This window comes from Primulina tabacum, unplaced genomic scaffold, assembly GCF_025594145.1.
Source record: "Primulina tabacum isolate GXHZ01 unplaced genomic scaffold, ASM2559414v2 Contig734, whole genome shotgun sequence".
NCBI classification, from domain to species: domain Eukaryota; kingdom Viridiplantae; phylum Streptophyta; class Magnoliopsida; order Lamiales; family Gesneriaceae; genus Primulina; species Primulina tabacum.
In genome coordinates, this window is record NW_027459877.1 from 1 (window position 1) to 18,301 (window position 18,301).

Genomic DNA, 18,301 nt, shown 5'->3' on the forward strand with positions numbered 1-18,301 from the left:
TAGCTAAACATGACCAACTATGCAATTTACGTTCAAAAGATGCGACTATGACGCCTAATGACTTCGCATTTAATCATGACTCCGAGCCAACCTGAACCGACACTGAACCGACGTATAGTCATGATTAAAATACGCTGAAAAATCATAAAATAATGTTCCTAAAATGATAGGGTCGAAATCTAGGTGGAATGGAGGCCAAAACACGAAACGCTCTTTCGAGAGTCAATTTGGCACATTGCACCGTAAATTCTCGTACGACCTCAAAAATGATCCAAATGACAAACGGTCAAAAACATGACCTTCATAACTCAATGAGGCACTGTCCAGTCCAAGGCCATGGGCTAAAAGCCAACCAATAACTCGAACGAGCCTCTGAACCGACACAGCAACTTGCTGTAATTTCCAGCAGCTGCGACCTAGCTTGCATCGCGTCGTTTGCGAGACTTTTGGCCATTGGGGCTTTAACCACCGACCAAAGCCTCTCCACAACGTCCCAAGGAATGATTTGAACCATGGCTAAGGGCCCTAGGCCAGCCACAATTCGCCTCATTCCAGCAACCACCCGAAAGTTCTCACCGAGGGCCCTCATGCGTGCGTGTGTAGTGTTTATGCTATGATCGATGTCTTGCGTCGTTCCAGTGGCCATTTGATTGACCATGGCACGATCTAGACATCTAGGAGCATGATATGAACCGTGGCTAAGGGCCATAGGCCAACCAAGATCCACACCAAGCAACAAAAGAAACGAACCATATGCTGAAAAATGGAAGGGCCGAATGGGGAAAGGGGCTGTTCTTGTTGATTATTTAAAAACCGATGAGCCATGGACCAAGCCACCAAAAGGGCGACTTAGTCACGTCTTAGACATGCTAGGGAAGTGATCCAACCATGGCTATAGGCCCTTGGGGCAGCCAAGATCAGATCCTTCCTCCTTGACATCCAAACTGAATTTTCGAATCACATTTCTGCACCTATGGGGAACTTGCTGTCATTTCGGTTTTCCAGCAAGCATGGGGCTGGTTTGGATGGACCAACAAGGTCCTAATGCATCCTACTACATGTATACAAGCCGCCTTGGGAGCCTGGAGTCGATCCAATACCTGAAACTCACAACCAAAAGAAATCGTGAAGCTTGCCATGAAGAGCCGAAATTCTGCATGTGTGTTCCAAAATATTTTGACATGTATCTCGGTTTTTGCTTGCTAAAACATGATCATGTACTGAAAAATAAATGATAATATGACTTGATTGAGGTTTGAAAGAAATCTAGACATGCCTGGTTTCGTTTCGAAAGAAAACGAACGAAACGACGACGACGCGGCACGGAGGAGGTGGAGCGCTTCTCTTTTCTACCTTACCTTGCTCTCGATTTTTCTCTCTTCTTTTTGGCTAGGTACCTCACGATTTTTCTACTGAAAATGAGTGTGAATTCACTCTGAATTTTCGAAAAGGAGAGGGGGGAAAAATGGTTATGAGGGGTGAGGAGAAGGGTGCACAATATAAGGAAGAATCAAGACCAAGTCCACTCCCCTTTGAATTTTAAATTTTGAATTGATATCAAATGAGTTGGTGGATGCTTCTAGGAGGTAGTGGCCGAAATTTCTCTTGTTCTAGACTAGGATATGTCCATTTATTTAATTAAATTGTGCTCCCAAAAATCCTAGAATTATCCTACTAATTACATGCAAAGAATTGGTCAAAGTTGATGAGTTGGAAAATGAATCTTCTAGCACTAAGGTGGCCGAAAAATGCATAATAAAATAAAGGAGAATGTTGATTATCTAGTCAACTAATAATCCTTGAAAGCCTTACTAATCCTTTAAATAATTTTAGTGAGCTAACCCCTTAATTTAATAACTTAAATGAGTTCATTTCTTAATCACCTCAAATAATTAAATTAAATCCTCAAACCTCCCTTTCTAACTTAAATGAACTTGGTTGCTGGCTAAATTAGCTTCTGGAAATATTTCTCGAATCTTAAATTCTATCTCAAAACTCCAACTCCGGTCCGGCCTCACTGAAAATACTGAAATGCTAAAAATCAATCTACTGAACTGAAATAATAAATAATTAACTTCAAATAAATGCATCATGCAATGAAGTCAATTAAATTTAAGAAAACCTAGAATATGCATGGCTTATACGTCTACTGCTTTACGGGTTCTACAAAACTAATTGATCAGTTAGTCTAATAAATTAATCACTTAGTTTGTCAAACAACCGAATTAAGTTTCCAACAATTTCTCCCTTTTTGGTGTTTGACAAAACTTGTAAAGTATGAACTGATCAACTGAACTAAAAAAATTCTCGAACTCATTGTAGATAAAATAATTCTTCTAATAGTACAGATTCGTACAAAGAATAAAAGAATAAAAAATTCCTGCTAAAGTCTTCAACTAATCTTTATTTCTTATTCTTTCTTTTGTCTTCCCCTTTCTGATCTTTAATTACTCCTGTTTCCTCCTTTTTGTCAAATTCATCAACCTTTTTTGAAATTCCGCACATCTGAAGAGAGATTAGAGACTGCATTCATTAGGATATCTTGCAGTAAATCCATTCGTTTTGAAACAATACTTTCCAGATAGTCTAGACATCTTGTCACCAATCCTTGCGTCTGGAAATGAGCTTCAGTTGAAACTCTGTATTTGTGGAGCTCTTCCATCTGAAAGAATAAAGAAGAATAATTCTTCTGGATTTGCTGCAGTTTACCCATGGTATTATCCTTAATAGAATCAATCCTCATAGTGTGCAAGAATTGCGTTGATCGAATGTCAGAAAAGGAAGTCATTATACCGACGAGGTTGGTCTGAATATTTGTAATTTCTTCAAACAGAGACTCAGTTTCTATAGTAATGCCTTCAGACATGGCTCCAGAAGTTTCTGGTTGCTCTTTGTTTTCTTCATTGAAAATGACCAGTGCCCCATCAGTTGTTTCAGTTGTAGTATTGACCATATCTGAAGTCTCTTCTGGTAAGACTTCCTGTTGAGGTTGTGGAGGAGAAGTTGGATCAGTAGCAGGGTCTGATGATGCTTCATGCGGATGATCAGTTGAAACAACAGTTATTTCTGGGTTAGACTGCACAACTGATGTTTCGGTTGGCTGAATGACAGAAGGCTGATCAGCTGACACTTCTTCAGTTGCAACTGAGTGCAACTGAGCCTCTTCAGAGGGTTCTAAAACTGTCTGTTCAATTGGTTCAAAAACTTCCTGTTCAGTCATGATAACTGAGTGAACCGGCTCTTCAGTTCTCAATATCTCTTGTTTAGTTGTGGATGGCAACTGAACTAGTTCTTTAGTTGTGAAAATTTCTTGTTCAGTTGAGGAGCCGGCTCTTCAGTTCTCAATATCTCTTGTTCAGTTGTGGATGGCAACTGAACTAGTTCTTTAGTTGTGAAAATTTCTTGTTCAGTTGAGGAGGGCAACTGAACTGGTTCTTCAAGAGGTTGATCTGGGGCTTGAAAAACTGGTTCTTTAGTTGAGAACAACTCTTCAACTGCTTCAGTAGAGGATATTTGAACATCAGAGGCAACTGATTTGATTACTTCATCAATGTTTGCCAATGATAATTCAGCGTCTGTATAGAGTGAAGCTGTATAGAGTGCAGCTTCAACAGTTGAAGACTGAGGAACATCAGTTGACTTTGATGTATCTTTAGAAAAAGAATTAGTCATCTGTTCAGCAGAGCTTGCACTTGGATCCTTGGATGGCTGATCTGCTTGAGCTGATTGATCAGCTAGCTCATCTGAAGAAAGATATTGGGAATTATCTGGAATAATAAGTTCTTGATCCATTTCCCAATGCTTAATATCCATTTGCAGAGCTAACAAGTCCATGTTCAGTTGGTCATGAACTGCTTTATCATTAATAGCAGTTGGACTTGTGGGATCGTAGTTCTGACACAGCTCATCGATCAACTAACTCGGTTTCTTTGCCCGTATCTGGTCAAAGAAATATTTCTTCCTCTCAAGTGCTTGAACCACCGTGGCAGCTACCAATTTCAGAATAAATGTTTCCAAGGCAATGAATCTCTTTAAAACTGATTTCTTCCGTAATTGCCTAGCAAACACAACAGTTCTAAACTTTACCCATTCTTCATAAGTTCTGAGTTTACCTTCAGAAAATTCATTGACTTCCTTCCAAATGAGGTCAATAGGCGTCTGAATGGTATTGGTTGGTCTGGGCTCTTCAACCATTTTCTTTTTGCCCTTAGATTTAGTTAGAACATGAGAAATGCCCAGTCCTGATCTTGTCGCATCCACCTGTTCTCGAATCACTACTCCTTTAGGTCTTGCCATCGGCAGAAGAGTTGGTTTGGTGACAGTTATAAGTGGAGCTTTAACTCCAGCAAGCTTCTTCTTTTTACCAGATTTGGTGATAAGACTTTTTGAGAACTGCAGACAGTGGTAGCTGATCATCAGTTGAAGTCTCTCAACTGGTACAGTTCTGAGAGGAGTAGCCTTAATCGGCTGCAGATTGGATGATCCTATCAGTCGGGATAGTGCTCACATCCATGACTGATTTAGTCTTTTTGGACCTGGGTTTCTTGGAAATTTTAGGAGATGGAGTCTTCTCAGAATCAATTTTACTGATAATCAGTTTACGTTTAAGCATCTTTTTCTGAGTCTCCTTCCGAGATTTCTTAACTGATTTGGGAGCTCCTTCTATCCCAATCTCCTTCTTCACTTGAATAAACTTCTCAGGAGTCATGTCCAATTTCTGCTTGGGTGGCTTAACATTTTTGGCGTTGAAGATTTTCAGTTTTGATGATTTCTCAGAATCATCAGTTACCATCCCCTTGACTTTCAGCAAATAGCTGAGCTGCACCGCAAAGCCCTTAGATTGCTTGGAAGACTGAAACATGTTCCTCAAGATGTTGAAAATGATATTCTTTCAGTTCATCTTTTTTTTTCAGCCATGATTGCATTCATAGATTGAATTTCTTCAGAGTAAGTGCATCAAAGGATCCAGCCTTTTCCAAAAGCCCTTTGGCTACGATGCCAGCCAGTAGTTGTACCTCCGGCTTCAGCTCTTTCTTGGCATCAGAAACTTTGATTTTCCGACCATCACCAGACAAAATGGTTTGCATCTCTTCCATATCAGATGCCTTGATTTCAGAAAGATTAACTAGCCCATCAGTAGGCCGTTGAAATAAGTTGCAGAAGAAACCCCTCTTCAATGATCAGTGACTGAACATTTACAGTAGTTGCAATACTACCTTCTTTAGTGACATAGCCGCTGGAATAGAGATCTTGTATCTCTTTAGGATAGATTTCTTGAGAGTATAATCCCAGAAATTGTTTCAGCCCGGCTGCTTGCAGTTTCAGAAAAACATTCTTGACTTCTTCGCCTTTTACAGTGAAGACATAATCAAAATCGATCGTCATAGCGTTCATTACATGAGCAGGAATTTGGTTGGCCATTTGAGTAGCTTGAAATATGCGAAAAAGAAGATGCTTGAGTAGAATTTTGCTCTGAATGCTGAATGTGCGCGTAAAAGAAAAACTGAAATGAGGCGGGGTATAGTACATATGTATGTGACTGTTCAAATTATTGGACACGTGTCAGTCCAGGAAAATATGAATTGAAAACGTGTGTACATGTGATAAAAACGTGTAAAGAATATGAATGGATTATGTGGGTCAACGTTTCAAAATACTATTAATTGAAAGACATCAATCAATGCTTCGACAAACAGTCACATCATTTAATATATAATATTATTCGATTTATCAGTTAACATATTTGAAAAGATCAGTTGGGTCAGCAACTGAGTGACCAGTTGAAAACTTAGTCAATTCAATTGAAGTCCAACTGACTATTGTTTTCTCAGTTAACTTTTCAAATCGATATTCCCCCTCAATAAATGCAAATAAATAAGGATAAGAGAAACTTAGTCTGAATCAGTTAAGGTCAGATGACTCTTTGTCTTCTCCTTGTCTCTTTAAGACTTGTCTATAAATTAAGACCATTGTCATTTGGTATTGACATCTGAACTCCAATGGCAATGGATTGTGAAAGCAACACAAACGTCTCTCATCCTTCATGGATGCCTCAACGTATTTAGAGACTTAAATGAGATGCTGAAGAATACGTGTTTTCGGAGGTTATGTCCATTTGGACTACTGCTCATGACCTCCAATTAATCAACACTGGAGAATTTTCTGCTTCTGCTAGGCAGAGATCACTTGCAAGGAGGTTCAAGAGGCTTGCTCGAGTTTATCAAATATCTGAGCTTGCCAAGGATGATGTGCTGTTCCACATGATGGTGTCGAGGGAGTGGGAGTTGCTTGATAGAGTTGCTAATTCCGAAAACTTTCGGAATATTAGGAGTCATGACTTGAATAACTGGTTGATGTTGTGGCAAGATGCGGTAGAAAGTAGTTTGAATGATGTTGTATGTTATCGATTTCATTCTTAATGAAATCTTGATTTGCATCATTTCTGTTGTCTCTTCATTTTTCTGCAAACTTAACTTTCATCAGTTGATAAATTGAATACAATAACTGGTAAATGACTAAACTGACATCAGTTGAAAAAACAGTCAACAAACTGCATAAGGTAACTGATAAATGACTAACTGACATCAGTTGAAAAGCAGTCAACGAACTGAATAAGATAACGAACTGCATAAGGTAACTTCTAAATGAATAACTGACATCAGTTGAAAAACAGTCAACGAACTGAATAAGATAACTGATAAATAACTAACTGACATCGGTTGAAAAAAATTTAAATAATAAATGACAAACTGAATGAACAACAATTGACAAAGCAGTAATAAAAATGATTAAGATAAATCAATTAAACCAAGTATATTGCGAAAGTGAGAAAACTTAGTCTCTGGCAATGGTTTGGTGAAGATGTCAGCAACTTGTTGTTCAGTTGACACATACTCCAGTCTGATAGCTTTCTTCAGAGCATGATCTCTGACGAAGTGATGCCTGACATAAATATGCTTGGTCCTTGAGTGAAGAACTGGATTGTAAGTGATCGCAATTGTACTTGTGTTGTCGCAAAATATATGAGATTCTTTAGCATCAACTCCATAATCTTTCAGTTGTTGCTGAATCCAGAGCAGTTGGGCACAACAGCTTCCAGCAGCAAGGTATTCTGCTTCAGTTGTGGAAGTAGCTATAGTGTTTGCTTTTGCTGAACCATGAGATCAGTCTGTCTCCTAGAAACTGACAAGATCCACTAGTGCTTTTACGATCTAGCTTACATCCTGCATAATCTGCATCTGAATATCCAACTAAATTGAAATAAGAGTCTTTAGCATACCATAATCCCACATTTTGTGTGCCTTTAAGATATTTTAAAATTCTTTTGGCGGCTGAAAAATGCGATCGTTTAGGATTTGTCTGAAATCTAGAACACATGCCAACAACAAATACAATATCAGGGCGACTAGCAGTTAGGTACAATAATGAACCTATTAAACCTCTGTAGAGTGTCGTCTCAACTGATATTCCCCCTTGATCATTGTCAAGTTTAACTGATGCACTTATGGGAGTACTTGCAGCTGAACATGTTTCCATGTCAAATTTCTTGAGCAATTCCTTCGTATATTTGACTTGACTGATAAAATTATCAGTTTCCAGTTGCTTTATTTGCAGACCGAGAAAGAATGTCAGTTCACCCATCATACTCATCTCAAATTTGTCCTGCATTAACTTTGGAAACTTCTTACATAATTTGGGGTTATTTGATCCAAAAATAATATCATAAACATAAATTTGCGCAAGTAAAATGTGATCATTCTTAGAAAATTTGAACAAGGTCATGTCAACTGATCCAACAGTAAAATCATGATCAGTTAAGAATTTTGAAAGTGTCTCGTACCAAGATCTTGGAGCTTGTTTAAGACCATATAAAGCTTTGTTCAAATGATTGACATGATCAGGAAAATAGTGATCGATAAAACCTGGTGGTTCTTCAACATAAACTTCTTCCTGCAACTGACCATTCAGAAAGGCACTCTTCACATCCATTTGATAGACTTTGAAATTCTTGAATGATGCATAGGCAAGGAACATTCTGATTGATTCCAGTCTTGCAACTGGTGCATACGTTTCATCGTAGTCAATTCTTTCTTCTTGCCTATATCCTTGTGCTATCAGTCTTGCTTTGTTACGGGCAACTGAACCATCTTCGTTCAGTTTATTTCTGAATACCCATTTTGTACCTATAATAGTTTTGCAAACTGGTCTTGGAACTAAGTTCAAGACATTGTTATGGGTAAACTAAATGAGCTCCTCTTGCATTGCATTTATCCAGTTAGGATCAGCAAGAGTTTCATCAGTCTTCTTCGGTTCCAGTTGCGAGACAAAAGCAGAATGAATGAACAAGTTAAGCATTTGATTTATAATTCTTACCGGGTTAAATGGATTACCTATCATCAATTTTGGTGGATGTGATTTCTTCCATCTGAGTTCAGCATTTGTTGCTTCCATATCAGCAACTGCTTCTATTGGTAACTGATTGTTTTCAGTTTCAGTTGGAGCTATATCAGTTGGTAACTGATTATCATCTATTTGCTCCACCAACTAATTATTAGGAGTGGCTTCCTGTTCAACTGATTGATCTAGTATTTCTGGTTCAGGTGTTTGAAGGATGTTTTAATTGATATGATTTTCCTCTTCATTATCATCTTCCAAACTGATATCTGTAAATCGTTCAACTAGCTCAACTAGATCAGTTGGCTTATCAGTTAGCACAGTTTCATCAAAAACAACATGAATAGATTCTTCAACATTTAAAGTGATTTTATTAAAGACTCTATACGCTTTACTGACTGATGAATATCCAAGAAATATCCCCTCTGCAGATTTTGCATCAAAAGCTTTTAAATGATTTTTGCCATTGTCAAGAATAAAGCATCTGCAGCCGAATCTTGAAATAAGAAACCACACTTTTTCTTCTATGCCAGATCTCATATGGTGTTTTTAAATGATTTTTATTAATCATTGATCTGTTCTGAGTGTAACATATAGTGTTTACTGTTTCAGCCCAAAACCTTTGAGAAATATCAGAATCAGCAAGCATTGTTCTAGCAGCTTCTTTAAGGGCCCGATTTCTTCTCTCAGCTACACCATTTTGCTGAGGAGTTCTTGCTGCTGAGAGCTCATGCTTGATTCCAGCATTTTCTAAAAATTTTGAAAGAATTTGATTGATGAATTCAGTCCTTCGATCAGACATTATTCGATCAATCCCAACTGATTTTTCATTTAAAAGTTTTTTGAAAAGCTTAATCAGTTGTACAGCTGTTTTGGTATTTAGATTTGAGAAAAATAACCCAAGTAAATCTTGAAAAATCATCCACAATTACCAGAGTGTATTTCATTCCCTCTAAACTCCTGACTGGTATTGGACCAAAAAGATCCATATGTAACAGTTCTAAGCATCGGGAAGATGATTTACAACCTCTGTTTTTAAAAGAAGATCTTACTTGTTTACCAAACTGACATGCTGAACAAATTTTATCTTTTGAAAAATCTATTTTGGGCAAACCAGCTACAATATCTTGGTTACTCAGATAGGCAATAGATTTAAAGTTTAAGTGGTTCAATCTCTTATGCCACAACCAGTTTTTAGAAGATTTGGAAGCTTTAAGACAAACTAGTGCATAAGGTTGATCAGTCCAACTAACTTTGTACGAATTTCCACAACGGTTGCCAGTTAGGATGATCTCATCAGTTGAGCCTCTAACTGAACAAGTGTGTCTGTCAAACTGAACTGAGAAATTATTGTCGCATAACTGACTGATACTTACCAAGTTATACTTCAAATTCTCAACTAGTAAAACATTTTTAATTGTAAAGTTACCATGGATAAGCTTACCCTTACCCACAGTTTTATCTTTGGAGTTGTCTCCAAAACTGATGTTTTGTCCAGTATATTTAATCAGTTGAGATAGCAGACTTGCATCTCCTATCATATGCCGCGAACAGCTACTGTCTAGATACCAAGTTGATTCTTTGGTTGTACGTGTTACCTGCAATCACACACAGTATATAATTTTGGTACCCATATTTATTTGGGTCCTAAACTGATTAGTCCTTTAGGAACCCAGACTTGGACCAGTCTAACTGACTTCCCAATTGTTGTGTTCCAAATGGTTTTTCTCGAATTTTTGGAAATATGTGTGTGATGTGAGGACGAAACAGTATGATTTGTATCTTTCTTCAACTGACTATTTTTTTGATATCGTTTCTGAACTGGCTTACAGTTGTAGTAATTGTAATAGTCATTCCTTGAGTACTGATTTTTGTGACTGAATCGTTTAGGTGACCAGTTTCTTGTATCAGTTGAACTCTCAGAGCTATATCCAATTCCATACCGTTTGCCTTTGTTCTTACTTTCAGTCAATTGAACAGCTGGTCTACTAGGTTCCAAGAATTCATTTACCATAGTTGATTTTACAAAGATCATGTACTTTCCTTTGTTATTATTCAACCTTGGCTGAGTATCACTCGCAGAGTTTTCAACATGGCTGTTGAAACCTAAACCAGTTTTATCAGCAACTGATTTTTGTGAGTTCTGCATTTCAGTCAATGTAACTGAAGACTTGTTCCAAGCTTGAATCAGTTCGGTATTTTTTGAAATTTCAGTTTTTAACTGACATATCAAAGCTTGGTTCTCAATCAGTTCGCCTTTTTTCTTTGCAATCTCTCCTTTTAGATCCAACACTTCAACTGACTTTTCAGTTTCAGTTTTGTTATCATTGTGATCATTTTGCTCAGCTCTGACCTTCTCGAATGATCGAGCAAGTTTGTAATACTCATTTACCATGTCATGTAATGTGGTAATGAGTTCCTCACGAGTGAAGTCAGTAGAGCTGTAGTCAAATACCTGTTCACTTGCTGACTCCAATTCAGCATCATCTGCCATTAAGCACTTGACTTCTTCTTCATCTTCACTTGAACTGGTTTGGCTTTCTGGTTCTGACTCGTCACTGTCAGTTTCTGCCTATTTAGATGTTTTTTCTTCAGCCAAGAGCACTTCATGTTTCTTTTTGGATGATCTCTTGTCATCCTTGGTCCTTGCTCTGTGCTCATAGGGCTTCTTTCCCTTTTCAGTTGATCCTCGATTGTCCTTCTTTGGCTTAGGACAGTCTGCTATGAAATGACCAGATTTGCCACAGTTGTAGCAAGCATATGATTCTTCCTTGGACTGATTTTTCTGATATTGCTTCTGGAAGTTTCCTTGATTCTTCCTCATAAACCTTCCAAATTTCTTGATAAACAATGACATAGCATCATTGCTCAGTTGATCAGCAGATTTGTCAGTTGCACCAGTTGGTTCCAGTCTGACAGCAGTTATAGCAGTTATGACAGCTGGTGTAGAAGGTTCTCCTTCTCTGGTTTGTAGTTTAAACTCGTAAGCCTTTAGATCAACAAACAAGTCATGAAGTTCGACCTTGTTAAAATCTTTTGCCTCTCTCATTGCCATGGTCTTGACATTCCATTCTTTGGGAAGACCTCTCACCACCTTCAGTGCCACTTCTTTGTTCGAGTACACTTTTCCAAGTGCATTCAGTTCATTGATAATGCAACTGACTCTTCATCATATTCGTGCATGGAATCTCTAGCTTTCATCTTGATATTATCAAATTTTTGAACAACAACTGATAGCTTGTTCTCCTTGGTTTGCTCGTTCCCTTCACACAGCTGGATTAGTTTTTCTCATATCTCTTTAGCCGTTTTGCACATTTTGATTTTGCTGAACTTGACTTTGTCCAGCGTTTTGTATAAAATATCCTTGGCCACATTGTCCAGATTTGCTTTTCTCTTGTCTTCAGCTGTCCATTCCTCTCTGGGCTTTTCTATGCTAAGGACTACAACCACGGACTTAACCTATTTTGATTGATATTTCTGCACGATAAGTACTAATAGCTATTAAATATTAAGCTCCACTTAAGAAATTCATTAATTAATTAAGCTTGTAAAATGTATAGGTAATTTTCTCTAAATATCACCAAAATGGTAGATTTTGCCACGAGTTGCATGATTTGGTGCAATGATTTTTTCAAATGAAAAATAATTTGAGATTTCTTTTTTATCTAATTTAAATTTTAAAATGCCAAAATTTCAATCTAGTCTAGACATAAAAGAAAATACGAGTTGGTCCTTCAACTTCAATAAAGCGTACTCCGGATTGACAAAGCAGTCGAGTGGTTCCTCAACTTTGGATTATTATAAAGTCAATTTATTTATCTTGAAAGACTTCGTTCCTAATTAAACGTAATATATGTTAGAGTACTTTAAGTTCTGATACTGTCCAAGTGTGATTTGCCGACCCGTTCCCTAGCAAACAGTCCCTTTAAATAATCAGAAACGCTGATTCTCTTGAATTTTGCGGGAGTTTCTGCGGTGATGAGGCTAGGAGCTGGACCTAAATCACGTTCCATTTCTGGGCTTAGAAATGTGACCACGGACAGCCTCTCTTGCTCCGTGTTCACAACTGCTCGATGCTCCACGCTCCGGTATGTGCCATTCGTCACAATCTGTCAAGAAATATATATACCTTGCTTCAGAAACAATTAAATTTATTTGTTTGTATGCATCTCTGTTGGAAAACATTATGTGATGTATACCTCCAACATATCTCCAATGTTGACCAAAAACGCACCAGGAAGTGGAACAACAGGGATCCAAACCCCATCTTTCTTGACCTGTAGGCCTTCAACTTCATTTATTTGGATAAGAATTGAGAGGGCAATGGCATCCGAGTGAGGGCAGAGTCCCATGACGAGCTCCGGTTGTGGACATGGAGGATAGAAGTTCATCCTCATAGACTGCGTGCCCCGTTCAAATAGAATTTTCATGTCTTCTTCTTTGATTTTCAAAACTCTCGCCATCAGGGAAAGAAGCTTCATGGCTAGGATCTTCAATTCAACTGAATATGCTTCTATGGCTTCCCTGAATACATTTTTCGAAAACGCACAGAGTTAGTTTAATTTTTTCACAATAGGGATCAATCGAGTAGAGCATGAAAACGGTGACCTGAACGTGTGTGGAAGCTTTGGGATTAAGTGATTCTTCCTCAAATATGTTGGTAAGGTGACGATAGAGAACATGTCCGCCCAGTCAAGCTTTTGGTCCTCTGATACCACGAAGGCTTGTCCATATCCTTCTACGTCTCCTTCTTCTTGATAAAACCTTTTCTTCTCTTCGATCGGCAGACTGAAAAATTTTTGGACTTCCAATTTCATGTTTTCCACCACACCAGAGCTGACGCCATGATTAATCAACTGCTTCCAAATTTAAAGAAACATGTCCATTACTTTTTCCATAAATTTAATCGCCTTCGTCCCTAACTTAAGTTGATAAAGTTAATCCGATTCCACCCAAAAAGGGGAGAAAAACAACTTTAACAAGCACCTAAAACATGATCTTTTTTTTTTAATGTTACAAACAACAATACACAAATACAAATCTTATTAAAAAAAAGAAAATTGTTATTTTGATGCAAAAATTATCTGAAAAACATTATTAGAAAACGCTTTTAAAAAATCAGAAAATATAATTTACATATGGGCTTCTGTTTTTATTTTTTTTTTTAACTTTTTTAAAAAAATTAAAACAAAATATTTAAACTATATTATTCAAATAGTGGGATTGTTTCTGTTTTCTTAAAATTTTGTAATGAATAGGTCTCACGCGAACCAGTCTCATCTATTTATATTAATGAGACGATCTACTCGGTCATACATATAATGAAAAAGAATTTTTTGGCATAAAAGTAATATTTTTCACTCAAATCAGCGTAATATTTCTCCATAACATACTAACAAAAACAAGATACCAACAAAAACAAATGATATTTTTGCATTGAAAAAAATACTTTGAACATAAAAGTAATATATTTCGAGAGTCGAACATTTTTCACTCATATCAATATATATTACACAATATTTTTCATAACATAATTAACAAAAAATGATATTTTTATAGTGAACAACAATAATACTTTCGACATAAAAGTAGTACTTTTCATAGGTTTTTGTCGAATCAGAGATCTGTCTCATAAAGTTGACTAATGCAACAATCTCACACGAGTTATTGTTTTGTTTAAAAAGGTAGTTTTGTTATTTGATTGTAGCTTCAGTATTCAACATATCATTAACAAAATATCGTATTTTTTTTATTGTAATCACATAAATAAAAAAATAATAATAGTTGTTGTAATCTTAATATAGCATTACATTATATGTTATCGTATTACACAATTGCACATGCATGAATATATAGGTAAATATTAAACTGATGAGTGAATTAAATATCAAATAAAAGAGATATACCTGAAAGAAACCCCATTCTTGGCATGCATCATGCAACTTACCAAGCTCCACCATGGAATCTCCATCCAACTGGTGCATATCGATAACTGGAACTTCAGACGACGGGGAAACTTTGGATAAAATCGAATCATTTCCATCGAAACGAACATATCTTTTCGGGACGGTGGTCGATATCTGCTTGGCCAGTTCTTGCACATTAGGCACCTCATGCAAACCTCCGAGTTTCGTGAACTTTGATTCCATGCCTGCCCTGGATAATCCTCTGTCCTCAAGGTCTTTGTTTATATTAAATACCGTGAAGTGCCAGTTTGAGAACAATTTGAAGATATTTGTAAAGTTATGGTGGCGGCTGGCTTTCTTTGCAAGTTGGAAATAGGGGTTCGGTCGACCCTACCCCTGCGGGCACTGCCTGCAGGGATCGATCCAACGGCTCGGATTTTTTCGAGCCAATTTTTTTTTTTTTACAGGGAGGTGGGCCCGATCACTCATATGGAGTGATCCGGGCCGTCCGGAAATAGGGAAGATGGTCAACTTTTTTATTAAATGTCCAGTCTAGTGAAGTGATCTATAATTGATCTCGTTATTATTTATATTGTTACGTTATGACGGCCATAATGTTTTCGAGGCATGATTTCCACCATTTTTAGTCAATGTATTTGGGATTACTAGATCATTCAACGATTACTGCGTGCATACAAAATTAAATTAGATTGAAAATGGAAGAGAAACTAATTGAAACGCATATATGTAATATTATGTGTTCAAAATAACACAAAAAACTCATGTGACACAGTCTCACAGGTCAATTTTTGATATAGATATTCTATTTGGGTCATCCATGAAATAATATGAAGCATGTTTGACTCGTCTCACAAGACAGTCTCAAAAGAGATATACTCTCAAAATAATGGCTAGAATTAAGTAGCTAGTTCGCGTAAACTTTTTTTTCATATCTTAATATTTTGGATTTGCATTCTATTTTAATAGGAAATTATATTAACTAATGCGAAAAATATATGAAGAAGATTGGTTTTATAAAGGAATCCCAAAAAATTAAATCACTACGTTACAGAGCTTAAATATGATGAATAATCTAGGTTTTTTTTTTTTGTTGTTGAGAAAATAATATTTATATGACAAAGTTAGCGCATTTGAATCATGATGTATATATATTCTAGATTTTCAATGTTTTTTAACTGAATTTAATTCGAAAAAATAATTGTGAATCCAAGGAGTGCAGAAACATTTTTTGTATGAATCAAGGACTGCATAAAAAGTTCGGGTCTGATAGGAACTGAACAAACATTTAATTATGTTGTTGGAAATTTAAAAGCAAGTCTTCCATATTTTATTGAATGATAGTTACTTTTAATAAATAAAATAAATATTTTGAATTAATAAAATCATAATAAAAATAATAAAATTTAAATTAATAGTAATATTTTTGTATGATAACAATTTTACAATAATAATACTATCTCTTTTGACTAGTTATTATTTTTTGGTTAAAAAATTATTTGATTATTAAAAATAATTTCATTTCATTCACTTTTATTTATCTCATTCTTATTTCATTCCATGTTTGTTATATTCCACCACTCATACGTTTTTACATGCTTAACATAAGTCGAAGTGGTGCTACAAGGGCTACACCACCATCACCGCCACCGCCACCAATCTCTGCCCCACCCTCCAACAACGGTGGCTGGTGAAACCCACCACGCACACACTTCGATCTCATTGTACCAGCCAAAGAGAACATACATTTCAATGATCTTTAAAAAATATTAGAACTTGATTAGTAAAGAAGCATAGGAAATCGTATTTTACTTCATTGGTTTAATTATTTCAAATGGAAATACTCGTTCTTATTTTAGAAAAATTGTATTTTTTATTATGTATCCATTTTAATTATTTTTATATTTTCAAACTTAAAAGTCATCATCCATCATATCTATTTTTTTTTAAAAAAAAAACAATTTAGTATTTTTTAATTTTTGTTTTTTTTTTAAAATTAGTCTTTTTCTAGGATGTAATACTGATGTGACGCTAAATTGTGCAGTGACATATCAACACTCTTAATGAAATAGAATAAAGTTGTAAAAATTGAAAGTTACAAAACTAAAACTGAAATTTGATAAAATAGATGATCAAAATCACAAAGTAATAAAATAACATTATTCAAAATTAAATTTTCCCTTTTATTTTCAAGACACACAATTATTGATTCATGTTATCACCTTATGGTTTTCATCTGAAATTTCGAAACCTAAAAAGTCAATTTTAATTTGGTAAAATTCGATCTAATTAAATTCAACCGGGTAAAATTTGATTTATATCCTTGCTGATTTTTTTTTTCTATTTTAATAATATCGGTCCAATAAGGTTACCCAATTAATAATTTTTTTTATTATTTTAAAGATTTTATATTCGCATTATCTTATAATTTTCTGCTCTTGAAAAAATAAAATACTTATTTAGCTATTTATTTATACACAAAAACTTTTATGCTTTTTTTATATTATTTATGTAAAAAATAAATAATTATAAAAGCCCAACTCAATCTAGATAAAATTTTAATTATAATTCCTTAGAAAGTGTAATTTTTAAAAATAAGTATTATGACAGAGATTTTTATATGTGAGATTATCCGATTTATTATCATCATAAAAAATATTAATAAAAATAATATATTTAATATAAATAATAATTTTTTATAAGTTAAACTAAATGGAGATCACAAAATTTATGTGCAGAAAATCTAACAAGCAACAGTTTTTGTGAATTTATAGTAAAATAAAATTATTTGTTAATGGTTTAATTACCCTTATGCACCGGTTAATTTTTCCCGCAACTCTGAACCGTGTTCTGTTATTTTTCCCGGTAAACATAATTACTCAGCGCTGTCTAGAAGGCATCCCCCGATCGCCCACCGCATCCCATCCTGCCACCAGACCCGCCGCTCCCAACCGCCGCCGACGAAGGTACTACTTCCTCTCGAATAGGAATTCAGAATGTCCCAGAAAAATATGGAAACCCCGAGCACGAGTGCATTGTCTACAGACCCAAAAACTCCAATGAGAATCACCGCATCCGAGCTTCTCAGCTCTTCCTATCATCGCCCCTCATCCTCCCGCACGATTTACAGCGACCGCTTCATCCCTAGCCGTTCCTCTTCCAACTTTGCCCTATTTAATCTGCCTAATTCCAATGCCGATACTTCTTCTGACGATTCTAATTCTGCTTACACACTACAACAATAAATGGCTATTGTGACACTTTTTTTAGACACTTTTAATTAAATGTTATTACAAATACTTAATAATGACACTTGTAAAAAATTAATAATGTGTAAAATAAAAAAACATATTAGATTAGTTATCATGATATTTTTAATTGATGTCATCTTTTATATGGAGGGAAACAATTACTTTTCCCACATCGTAAAAAATCATTAAAAACTAAAAAATTTCACTATAAATAAATGTGAGAATATTTGGGTTAGATAAATATTGGAGGAGGGAAAATAATTGTCTCCCTCTATATAAAAAATGACATCAATTAAAAATGTCAGGATAACTAATCTAATATGTTTTTTTTATTCTCACATTTATTTTATCTAATTTTCCCTCCTCCTATATTTATCCAACCCAAATATTCCCACATTTGTTATTGTCACTATAAATAATATACACGACACTTTTAGTTGTCATTATAAATGATTTTAACTGACATATAAATTTGTCATTATTACTATAATAACAAGACATCTATAAATGTATTTAAACATGAGTTTTCCTGACATTTAAAATTGTCATTATATGAATAATTAGTAACACGCATGAAGTTGTCATTAACATCTTATAATGACATTAAAAAATGTCAGTAATTTTAAGACGACATTGGAATAGATGACATTTGTTGGAGGTGCCACTAAAACTTAAATGTCACTAAATATTGAATATGATGACATTTATGAATGTCACCACAAGCAATTATTC

The 18,301-nt window shown here is 35.5% G+C and overlaps 1 protein-coding gene across 1 annotated transcript; it reads right to left on the minus strand.

The window, feature by feature from the left end:
* Nucleotides 1–12,133: 12,133 nt before the first annotated feature.
* LOC142534938 (oxoglutarate-dependent flavonoid 7-O-demethylase 1-like) lies at nt 12,134–14,635 on the minus strand. Its single transcript, XM_075641581.1, has 4 exons — nt 14,301–14,635; nt 13,003–13,250; nt 12,594–12,918; nt 12,134–12,503 (listed from the first exon to the last, which is right to left on the minus strand). Exons 1-4 carry the CDS (start codon nt 14,541–14,543, stop codon nt 12,261–12,263), a joined length of 1,059 nt encoding a protein of 352 aa, XP_075497696.1. The 5' UTR covers nt 14,544–14,635; the 3' UTR covers nt 12,134–12,260.
* Nucleotides 14,636–18,301: the final 3,666 nt, after the last annotated feature.

Coding starts and splice junctions, on each gene's coding strand:
- LOC142534938 (XM_075641581.1), bottom strand. CDS start 14,543: ATGGAATCAAAGTTCACGAAACTCGGAGGTTTGCATGAGGTGCCTAAT. Junction 13,251..14,300: donor AAGAATGGGGTTTCTTTCAG/GTATATCTCTTT, acceptor ATTTGGAAGCAG/TTGATTAATCATGGCGTCAG. Junction 12,504..12,593: donor ACATTGGAGATATGTTGGAG/GTATACATCACA, acceptor ATTTCTTGACAG/ATTGTGACGAATGGCACATA.